Source organism: Lathyrus oleraceus, chromosome 5 (assembly GCF_024323335.1).
Source record: "Lathyrus oleraceus cultivar Zhongwan6 chromosome 5, CAAS_Psat_ZW6_1.0, whole genome shotgun sequence".
Lineage (NCBI taxonomy): Eukaryota > Viridiplantae > Streptophyta > Magnoliopsida > Fabales > Fabaceae > Lathyrus > Lathyrus oleraceus.
The window spans coordinates 140,991,720-141,003,777 of record NC_066583.1 but is presented as its reverse complement, the minus strand read 5'-3'; the positions used below and the strand labels follow the sequence as shown (position 1 = coordinate 141,003,777).

Genomic DNA, 12,058 nt, shown 5'->3' with positions numbered 1-12,058 from the left:
GGAAAATGTGATAAGAGAATTATGAATTGTTGACCCAACTATTTTCATTTTCCAAACATGACACCACTAATTCATTAGAATTCTCATAACCATACTCATCTTCATCTGAGTTAATTGCAATTTGAACAAAATCATTCTTGCCTCTCACCTCTCTCAGAACAATCCTTCTTGATGTGACAAATTTTCTGACAAATAAAGTATTTTAACTTTGACTTATCGAAACCCCTAATTTTGGACTTTCCTATACTCCAACTCCTTCGTCTTGAGACACTCAAGTCTTCACCATTATTGTTCTCCAAATTATTAACGATCTTGTGAAATTATGTCAGTTACTCTAATATGGATTTGTTATTTCAGTTACTCTAATATGGATTTGTTATTTACCATCATAATGAATATAATTGTTATTTCAAACGCTTTATTTCAAACGCAAACTATGAGATAAAGAATTGATCATATATAATTATGCAAGCTTTTCCCACATAGAAACAACAATCTTTTCCCAGCGACTTTCTTCTGAACTTTATCCCGGATGCACGAAATAATTTTCTTTTGTTAGGCGTGTGTGCATTGATGAATCAGCCCTCAATGCTTCTTCACACTTCCGTTGAATTAAAATTTCTCCCATCTTCATTTTCTACAGCCCAAAGTCGTTGAGCGGTGGTCTACGTCCATCATGTCAACCAATTATTCTAATTGGATTATGAGATTTATTTATTAAAATGTGGATTACAGCCATAGTAATTTGGAGGCAATTCCAGCAGTTCAACTCATTTAAAGAAAGAAGGTTGTTGTCTCATGAAACGACTATGAAATTTCTTAGTGTCGTTATCTTCGGTGTCGTTGGAAGAGAGGATCCAATAAAAAAATATTTTTTCAAACAATCTCCAACATCTGTGATATCGAAGCAAGTCAACGGCCACAATGATACATAAATGGAGATTTTGTGTGCATTAAAATAATACAAGATGAATACGAGAAAGACATTGAAGGTTTCAAAAAACCTCTATGATAGTTTAACTTTGCAAAAGGGTGAAAAATCATTCACGACTCGTGATCTTCAACAAAAGCGTTAAGTCTTTTGAAAACTTTTGGCTCGTGATCTTGAACAAAAGCATTAAGTCTTTTGAAAACTTTTGGATAGTTAGACACTTACCTCGTTGGAGTTCAGACGGTACTTGGAATCTAAGGCGGCCCGACTGGGCTGTGGGTCTTAGGCTGAGTCGATTTGATTTGTGGATCAATTCGATGATAAGTCGTGTTTTTATCCCATATAAAAAAATAAGGCACATCCAATTTGATTGCAGTTAAAAACGTGATTGGTTTTGCGATCCTTGTTGATTGAGAAAAAGCTTGTTGAATAGCAAATTATGTACGGCGTGCTCTTCATCTATGAAGACCAAGCCTTCACAGTAGATCAACGAAAATCAATTGGCACCAATTAATTCTGATAGATGGAAAACGGTGCCCTTGCTATGGGAAAGAAACCCTAGCAGCCTTTCAACGGAAAAAAATCTCTTCTGGTCCTTCTAATGATGCTCTCTTCTACTAGTTTTGTGAGGAAAGAAAACCAGTTTGAAAGACTACTTTGGTCCCCTAAAATGAACAACATTCACTCAATACCATATTAAAATGTATGTCTGAAATTATCCCTCAAACCTCAATGAGAGAATTAATTACTTCTCCAGAAATATCATTATTAATTTACATCTTAACTATCCTATAGCAGCAACAACGTTTATTTTACCTTTAAAATGATGTTATTAATGTTTTCTAGAGACGTAATATATCACCTAAAACAACACATGAAATAGAGATAATAGTAGTAAAATACACTGCCAACATGTGAGCAGGTCTTCTCCAACCAAAATTTTCCTAATTTTTCCTTCCAACTAAAATTTCCCCTTAACTTAATGGCGACTTACAACCCACAAAATTTTAAAGGTCTATAAAACCAAAATTCTTTCCTAAAATAATTTAAGTAAATTAAGAATTCAATAATCAGCACCAACAAAAAGATGGAAACAGAAGACTTTTACTTCAGTAGAGGTTGTCTCTAGTAAATCTTGTGCAACCCAATGTTGAGATCAGATGATATGGATATGAGAAGAGGAATAGACTGAAGCCACATGGCTCCGAAGACTCGTTTCTGGTGAGCTCTTATAGATTGGGAAGGCTTGTTAAGATTATATCTTATATCAAATATATGAATTACAGGATCCGCTGAACCAGATGTTATATAAAGACCATCAGGAGACCAGGCCTGATTTATCAGTGCTGATTGGGATTCACTGCTTTCCTGCTTCCACCCAAAAGCATGAAGTTCTGTCCGTCTTAATCTAATATCAAATAGTCGAAGCTGCTTCTCGTGAGTCCTGATAAAAAAAAATAGTTAATATACTATAAATTTTCAGCAAGCTAAATAATACTAAAGAAAGGCAATAGAAGAAAAATCTTGGTGTCAAGTAGAAACAGGATCAACATGGTATTTGTATATTGCTATACCTTTGGACATACTTATGTTCCTATCTTAAAGGCCGATTATGTCCTCAATTCAATACAGAATAGAAGATACCAACCAATATTATTGTAAAGTAGCTTTTGACTTTAAACTATCATTTCAACCAAGAATATGAATAGAAAAAGGGAACTTTCAGCTTAAAATCACAACAGTTGAATAGACTCTCTTCCTTATATTGAAGGGGTTAAATTTGTCATGCAACTACTGAATTATGGGACAATCATCTTGTTAAAGAGTCTCACATCGGACAATATATGACTTGAACATGTGTTTATAAATGGAGGTAATCCTCACCTTACAAGGACCGGTTTTGTAGAGTAATTAGGCTCAACCACACATTCTTAAGATGGTATCAATCTCGTTTAAGATTCATTGGACCACCCACCATTTAGTTCCATGTTCCAATCGCAAATCCCAGACGTGAGAGGGGGTGTTAAAGAGTCCCACATCGGATAATATATTGTCTGAACATGTGTTGATAAATGAAGGCAATCCTCACCTTACAAGTCGATTTTGTAGGGTTGAATTAAACCCAACCACCCATTCTTAAGACATCTCATTTGTTTAATAACTTTCTCCACCATAATGGTGTTGCATAGAGATTCCATTTTTACCAGTTAAAAGACAGACATGAGATTATAAAATGGTGGTTGTGCACTGCATCAAGTAGTATGGGAATTTAAAAATGAAGTAACCAAACCAAAATCCCTTTTGTTTAAATTTTCTCGAAATCAAATCTTATTTAGCTGCTTTTAAGTGAACATACTCTATTTTCCTTAAAAAAGAAAAACGTGACAGATAAAAACTTCAAATTTAAAGCATGTTTATATTTCTGCATTCTCCATGGCAAAGCTTGTGAAAACCTAATAGCAACTTACCCTGTTTGAACCATAAACAAGTTGAAGTCACATGGATTGGGAACGACACTCATGCATTTACTATCAATCTGATGACTGAAATCAGCTCTTCCTACACCAACATCAAACCCAAGTATTCTCTTGTCTGCACCAGCAGATAACACAATCTGCTTCTGCTGCATCCCAGCAACACCCATGACTGCAGAAGAATGAAGATTCCTGTGCAATGGTCTTGGTTTCCATTTGTCCTTGTCATCCTGTTCACGCCAAAGTACAACAGCATGGTCACTTCCACCAGTTACAAAACATGTATCTTCCCAAGGCATGAAAACAATGCCATTGATAATTCCCTTGAAATGGGGCTTGTCCTCTAAGAATTTAACACGGTGCTCCTGTAAATTATATATAAATTTTGCATTTATCAATAGCAGTGACCAATACGAGAAACACAAATCCAAAGTTATGTGTTAAAAGCCATACCCCTTTTACGTTATTCAGATTTGTAACTGATATTTGTGAGTCTCCACTATCAGCAGTATATACTGAAAAGAGCCTGTTCCCTTCCGGGTGCCATGCTATATCCTCTGGCCATCTCCTCTGTTTTTGGGATGCACAATCAGAAGAGTTAAGCAAAGAGGCTCCTGATCTGCAAGAAAGAAAATATGAATAAGATTATATGGGTGAGTCCACGTTATAATATTTTTAAGTTCAGCTATAATGCTTTAAACTCCTAAACATCATGTATACCGAGGACAAAACCATCAGTGATAAAGGAAAGAACCATCATAAAGTGATAGAAACAAAATGATATTTGAAAGAATATAGGAAAAATCTCTTTGAATTATAGGTTAATATTGCAGAACTTCGGAGGGTCTGCACCTCCGAATGCCAAAATGGACCCTTTCCTGCCAAATTCTACAATAGTAAACTCTCTCGTATCTTCCCCTATTTATTCTAAACATAACTCGCATAATTAATAAGACATTACTACTTCTAATAATATAACAACTGCCACTAAACTACTCTTAATAATAGACAATAGACTGTCAGCAAAGGCAGAAGGAGCAACCATAGAGTACAGACAGATTATGTTTGCGCAAAAACCTGATAAGCAAAGACTCCCCTTTCCCAATTTTATATTTGGCATGTCTATTTATACCAACATTGTCACCAAAAATAAGAATAAAAGCTCTCCAAAGTGTCACCAGAAAGGTAAATTAGGGCATACCCTCTAGCTTGTACTTGCCAGAAGTTGACCACTCCATCCAACGCACTGCAAAATTCCAAAGAAGTTGCAATAATCAGACTATAAAATTATAGCATTTTAATTATCAGAAACATATATTACAAAAGAGCGGAAAAAAATGACAAGAGTTATCTCTCAAACCACTAAAGGTCATGTCATAAAAAGATCCGAACCAGCTTTTATAAAGTAAACAAACCTTTGTACAAGAATTAATACTTATGTATTAATCTTGATAGAAAAGCATATGCACAAAGTGAACTTGACATGTACTTCCTTATATCACTCTAATTCATGCAAATATAGTTTTAGAAAATGGTTACAGATAAAAGAAGCAGAAATAATTATATTCAAGAGAGATGTTATAATTAAGACACCTAGCCTTGATGTGGCAATCATGTGGATGTCCTATCTTGTCAAATAAAAGCTTAAAGACCAAAAAGGTGAGAACTTAAATTATAAGCCTAGTTATTGATCCATCATATTGCAAATTGCATTTGAACTTCAATTGTTCCCGGTTGATAACATTTAACCCATACCTTCTTTAGACAAAAGCTGGAGATGAAAAGAGAATTTAAAAAGGGACGGGTCTAACTTATAGTCATTATTAATGAGTAAAATTTTAATAAATCACATAAAGAAAAGTTTTTTAGTAACGGAAAAAACCCGTTACCTGGTCGCAAATAGTTGATCATTCACAGGACACAAAGCAATACTCCGCAGCTTCCTCTTGTGCTGACTTGAGATATGGTTGCTTGTTTCACAATGTATTGATTTCACAGAAGAACTCTTACGTATTAAAGGAATCAATTCCTTATGTTCTTTCACATCTGAGTAAAAGCAAACAAAAATATTATGAAGCTCAATTACAATACAACCAAAAGCGACCTTGAGACGAAGACCTCCGCAATAAGCAAATATCAGACACAGAATCCTCATAAGCAAATAAACCATAGATCCTGTCAACATACCAACTAAATATACGAAGAGCCAATTTCGATAAGCTTTTCTTTAAATATGTAGTGACGCTTAAAGGATATGTAGCATTGACACTTAATATTAAAAGTGTGTCGAGTAACCAACAAGTATCAGGTGTCGGACACTGATACAACATTATCACATTCAATTACATTTAATCACTTACTCTTTACCATCATTACCAATGGCTATATATTAGTGCCATATCCAATGTTCGCGCCAATGTAAGTGCTTCAAACCTTATAAGAATCTTTTTACGAGGCAAAAACTAATATAGAGATAAATAAATAAAAAATAAAGAAACAATCAAAGCCTAATATACTCATATACTAAAACTTCTCACTCCATAATAAAAAACAATAACCATTTGATGAATGTCTTACCAAGTTTCCTTTTAGTCCCTTTTTCCTTGACTTCAACAATCTGCTGCTCTTTACGAGACTTATCAGATTTTCCTCCAATAACCGGAGTATGAACCTGTGGCGGAGTAGATTCAGAACCAGAAGCTTTGGAAGACCGCGAAATCTTCGGAGTAACGGTAGGACTAACAAGTTCAGTTTTAGAATTAGATTGACGGTTATTACTTTTGTAAGAACGTTCATTCCTATCAACAGGACTATTTGATCTAGGCTCTTTCTTCACAGCAACAACTCCATTATTTTCATCATTATCTAAGTTAGTTACATTTCTAGTTGCAGATTTAACTGAATTAGTTTGACCTCGTAATCGAGCCAATTTGGATTCTGAATCCTTCAACCTCTTTTCCGCCTCATCAAGCTGCATGTATGAATTTCACAAAACTTATGTATTTCATAATCATAAACTCAATGTAGATAAATATTCAGAAATAAAAAATTATGAATTAGTATTATTTGAATTTGAAGGGTTTGAGTTTGGGAATGAAGAAAATGACCTGAGTTTTGTAATAGGAGATACGCTTTTGGAGATTGGAAACTTCGTGAGTTCGGTGTTCGATCAAAGCAACTAATGCTTCTTCTTGTTCTTCTCTGCTTGTGGTTCCGTTATCTTCTTGATCCATTTGTTCTGAATCGACCATGTCGTTGCGACTCGAGTTTTATGGGTTTTTTTCTCTCGGTTTGTCTAAAACCTTCTTTATTCTATTAGGCGCACGTTAACGGGATTTAGCACCGCCTATCTTTTTCATAGCTATAAACTCAAAACTTAATTTTTTTTAACATAATAAAAGTTTATTGATGATATGTGTATAGTGACTACTAAAAATATTAAACAGTTGGTTGATTTTGAATGTATAAATCATATTTTAATTTAAAAACTACAAATTTTAACTTTTATACCTAAACAGTTCTACTTTTAAAAAATCAAATACATAAAAATTAATTTTTCATCTTTAAATTTATTTTTGTCTCTTTCAAAATAAAAACTAAACATATATTAATTTATTGAAGAAAAAAACTAAAAATTAAAAATTAATTTTTTTTATAAATATTTAACTTTTCTGTAGTTGTATCTTTGGTTTTGTAACATTTTTAGAAAACTTTTTTTTAAAAGTTTATTTGTTAATATTTCAATATTAACTATTTTAAACATTTTTAATGTTTTAAAAATATTATTATTTTATCTAAAATTATAATGTCTAGTATGGTGCATTTGTATTTAATTATATAAATTAGTTTAATTACTGTTTGATCCACTATTTTATATAATTTATAAATTGATATCTCTATTTTATATTAAATAGTTTTGATTTTCTTTTTATACGTTTATATTTAAAATTAATGATGTTTTTATTTTTTGAATAATAATTTTTTTTGTAAAACATGAAAAATCATTGATTTTTTATGGAAAAATCTAGAAAGACCAAAACTGCTTAAATTTAAATTATAAAATTTAATTTCGTGAATCAAATATTGAGGAATAAATTATAATTAATCTATTATATACGACTTGTATAAGCAATGTATAAAAAAATAATATTTTACTTGTGTTTTTTTATAGTGAAAATTGTAAAAATTGAAAAAAATTGTATATGCAAAACTAAATAATTAAGATTGTTTTTTTTTTAACTTAAGAAAAAAAGTTAAACTTTTTTTTATAAAAATATCATATTAAATTATAATTTTATAATTTCTACTATAAAATTTTTGGCTAAAATTTCTAATAAATAATAATAATAATAATAATAATAATAATAATAATAATATGATGATGATGATGATGATGATAATGAATATTAAATAAATAAATAAACTAAAAAAATCATTTAAGCCACATTCCAAAAATCCATTTTCCAAATAAAAAATTCATTTATCCCACGTTTTCAAAAATCCATTTTCTAATTCATTTATAAAATAATATTATAATAATAACACTACAATGAATACATAACTAAGCCAAATATTAAAAGTTGTTTGTGCGGAAACTATATATGAGTCGGAGAGAAAGAAATGAAATGATTTTCTCCCAAAGAAATATAGAGCCTAGAGTGAAAGATTTGATAATTTAAAATCTGCAAAATATTATTTTTGGTCCCTTAACTATATCCTTAGGTTTAGTTTGGTGGTTTTTTTACAAAAATAATCCACTTTTTTAAGGAAAATTCCAAAATATCCCTAGTTTCAAAAAAAATCCCAAAAAATCCCACTTTTAGGAGGAGTCTCCAATTGAATTGGTTCCTCTTAAAACTTGAATGGAGGCGAGTCAATCCAATTGGCGCCTCTGTGTAGGTTTTAAGAGGAGTCGGCAATTCAATTGGAGACTCCTCCTAAAATGCATTTTTTGTCTTATAAATAGATGCGTTGTGTAACTAATTGTTCCACATCTCATATAATCATTTTGCTATCATGTTTGGTGTTCGTCGCCGATACAGAAAGGTGATTTATGCGAGAGACAAACCTCAAATGCTGATGTTGTTTTGGAACATCACCACGTTCGATCAACTGAAGAGGGAGTTGGTTCGTTGGTTAGATGGGAAAATACCAGAAGGAAAAAATCAGAAGTATTGAGAGACTTGATAGTATCTTTGGTTGGGTGCGAATGAAGACTGATAAGGATGTTAGGGAAATGATGTTCAGTCGAGACGACATTAATTTGATTGTTGTAATCAGTTAGAAATATATATGTTTTCAGATGTTTTGTACTGATGTTTGTTGTGAACCTCGTTGTAACAAGAACTTAATGATATATAATGATTGAAGGTTATAGAAATACAATGTTACAAAAAGCTTAAGACCTAGATGATGCTCCTCGATTGGGATAGTTGTTCTTGTTGTGTCCTGGTTGACGACAGATACTACATAATCTTATCATTTTATCTGCGGAATCCATCTCTGTTCTGATATGTGTGCTGTTTGGCCTTCCTTTCTTCTTTCTACGCATCTCGTCATTGTGCCAAACAATATCACCTTCATATGGAGGCCAGTAATCCTCCATTGGTAGTACTGAGAAGCTTTGAGTATATACATTCATGATGGTGTTGGCCTTGTACACATCAGATAAATGGCTGTAAGCGTCTTGACGAGTATAAGCGCATGCTGCTATGACATGGGAGCAAGGTATGCGGAAGGCCTGGAATTTTCCACAATCACACCAACTTCTGTTTAGTCTAACAGCGTAGGCTAAATTTGGTCTCCCCTCGCTGTGGTTCATTGTTTCCTGGACACTGAAATTTTGCCTATGACGGTCAAAGACTGTTACAGCGTGTGTGCTAGCTTTGATGCTCTCCTCTTTCATGACCTTCATGCAACACTCACTGAATACTTGCTCGGACATTAACATTGCACTCAATCTTTCACCTCTGGTTGCGAACATAGAAGCCAGCCTATAATAGGTTGATCTTACCAAGGCGGTTATCGGTAGATTTCGAATTCCTTTGAATACCCCATTCATGCATTCCACAATGTTTGTTGTCATGTGGCCCCATCGACAACCTTTGTCAAATGCCCTTGTCCACTGCTCTACTTGTATGTTATTTAGCCATCTCCTTGCGTCTTCATTAGACAGTCTAATTTCATCACGATAATATTAAAACGACGGCTGAGTTAAAGCATACTCAGCATTCACCACCTTCTTGCGAAGATTCTTATCTTTTATAGCACGCATGAAGTTTTGTACAATGTGTCTGATACAGTAGACATGGGTAGAAGGAGGATCATGCCATCCGTTGTCATGATTGTTGTAGGCACTCTCAATGGCAGCATGTCTATCAGAAATCAAACAGAGATTGGCTTGTGGAGCCACATGCGTTCTGAGATGTCGAAGAAAGAAACCCCATCCACCAGTCGTTTCACCTTCAACAAGAGCAAAGGCAATGGGAAAGACATTGTTGTTGTCGTCTTGTGCAACCGCCATGAGCAAAGTACCCTTGTATTTTCCGTATAACCAAGTGCCATCAATTTGAATAATAGGTTTGCAGAATGTGAAACCTTTGATGCACGGGTCAAATGCCCAAAAGAGACGGTGAAATATTCTATTACCTGTAGCACAAGTTCCGTCTGGCATCATCGCTGGCAATGTCTCCATAATTGCCACAGTTCCTGGGACATATGTTTTTAGTACCCATAAAAACTGTGGCAATTCCTTGTATGAACCCTCCCAGTTGCCGAAAACTTGTTCAACAGCCTTTGTCCTTGCAATCCAGGCTTTCTTGTAAAATGGAGTATAATTATATGTTGTTCTGATATGGGATATAATTATACTCACCTTCACTGATGGGTCTTTATTAACCAACGGCAGAATGTCTTGACATATCAAAGTTGCGCTTAGTTTACGGTGATCTTGTTCAACGTTAGTTGCAATGCAACTGTGCGGTGGGTCTATTGAAGCGATCTCCCAAGAGTCGTTTTTCTTCTTGTAAGACGCAGCCAAACGAAACATACAAAGCATGTTATGACATTCGATAACATACCTTCTAGAATCAGTGCGTTTCACTGTAAAGTCAGCAGAGTTGTTCATGTGGAATTTTTTGATTGCCAGAACACATTGTTCTTTGGTACGAAACATGTCTCCCACCTTTAATTCGCCTTCTGATCTCGGATACGGATTATAGAAAACACTGTTGGATGTTCCATCGTCGTGAAGATCCATATTTATCATATGTTGAGGCGGATTGTAGACATGACTAGGAGGTATTGGTGGTGGTTGATCATCATCTTCATCGTCGTTGTTCAGCATGTGATCAACCTGTATCTCGGTCTCCTCTTCTTCTTCATCAACGACGTCCACTTTTGCTTCTGCTTCTGGGTTGACGTCATCTGACCATTGTTGATCATCTTCACCAGATTCATCCTGATCGGTTAGTTGAGACTATTGAGATGGTATACATGGTTGAAGAGTAATGTACAACTCAATACAGTTGCAGCCTGAATGTTCTTGACTAACAAACATGTATTCAACATCTTCATCGTCTCGTACCTTAAGGGGGAAATACTTACATTGATCATTCTCAAAAAATATTGGATTTTGATATGTGATCTTTGACACAATACCCGATCCTATAAAGGATTGTATTCTTTTTTTCAAATGCAAGAAGGTTGTATTTCTCTTGATCGTGAGTCTAATGGTATCGGTGTTTCGAAAATAAAAACCATGCAGCTCAGACTCGTATGTTTCACCGTTGCAGTGAACGTTGACACTATATAATGATGAAGATGACATTGTGCAGATGAAAACTATTTTCTTACTGCAAATGAATGTGAGTGAAGTGTCTTGGATGTTGATAGTAAGACACTTAAATAGAGGAGTGAAGTGTCTCACATGCTAGCTAGTTCGGAGTGACGTGTCGCACATGCAAGCTACTCTAAAATGACGTGTCACACATGCAAGCTACTCCGAAATGATGTGTCAACCATGCAAGCTACTAAGAAGTGACATGTTCAGCATGCAAGAGACAAGACAGCCACGTGTCATACATGCAGACACACACTCCAAATGAATTGGCGCCCCCACTCATTCCTTGCACATGGGCGCCAATTCAAGTGGAGACACCATGCATTCAGACCTCAAAACCAAGCAATCAGACCTAGGTCTTGCATGCATGTCCCTATGGAGGCGCCAATTTGAATGGCGACCCCTCTTAAAGGTTGTACATGGTCGCCAATTCAAGTGGAGACACCATGCAAGCACAACTTTTCATGCTCCCACCCATTTGCCTATAAATACATCCATTCCATCAACACTTCTTCCATACCATCACTCTCACTACTTCTTCTACAATACTTTTTCTACAATTTCATCTGCAACAACTTCTTATAGTTTCATCAACACTAACCCCCCGACAAAATGTCTATCCTCACAATGGGCGAAGCACATAGAGGAACGATTGCAAACATCGCAACATATGTAAGTTTTTTCTTTTGTTAACTTTTTATCTTTCATCTTCACCAACCCCCTTTTATTTTGACATACCAACTTAGTTAAGTTTTTTATTCTTTCTTTTATAGGATGTATCAAGGTTCCGAACTCGGGTCCACGAATATGTCC

The 12,058-nt window shown here is 34.6% G+C and overlaps 1 protein-coding gene across 1 annotated transcript; it reads right to left on the bottom strand.

Moving 5' to 3' along the window:
- Nucleotides 1-1,787: 1,787 nt before the first annotated feature.
- Nucleotides 1,788-6,759, bottom strand: LOC127078638 (uncharacterized). The gene is made up of 7 exons (XM_051019078.1): nucleotides 6,513-6,759; nucleotides 5,983-6,376; nucleotides 5,295-5,451; nucleotides 4,607-4,651; nucleotides 3,859-4,024; nucleotides 3,400-3,770; nucleotides 1,788-2,375 (listed from the first exon to the last, which is right to left on the bottom strand). Exons 1-7 carry the CDS (start codon nucleotides 6,654-6,656, stop codon nucleotides 2,057-2,059), a joined length of 1,596 nt encoding a protein of 531 aa, XP_050875035.1. The 5' UTR covers nucleotides 6,657-6,759; the 3' UTR covers nucleotides 1,788-2,056.
- Between the last annotated feature and the right edge of the window lie 5,299 nt (nucleotides 6,760-12,058).

Bases quoted from the DNA above. Each gene is read 5' to 3' on its own strand.
- LOC127078638 (XM_051019078.1), bottom strand. From the start codon at position 6,656: ATGGTCGATTCAGAACAAATGGATCAAGAAGATAACGGAACCACAAGC. The intron at 4,652-5,294 runs GTAACGGGTTTT...GGAATTTTGCAG, and splicing joins GATCAACTATTTGCGACCAG to TGCGTTGGATGGAGTGGTCA. The intron at 3,771-3,858 runs GTATGGCTTTTA...TATAATTTACAG, and splicing joins ATCTGAATAACGTAAAAGGG to GAGCACCGTGTTAAATTCTT.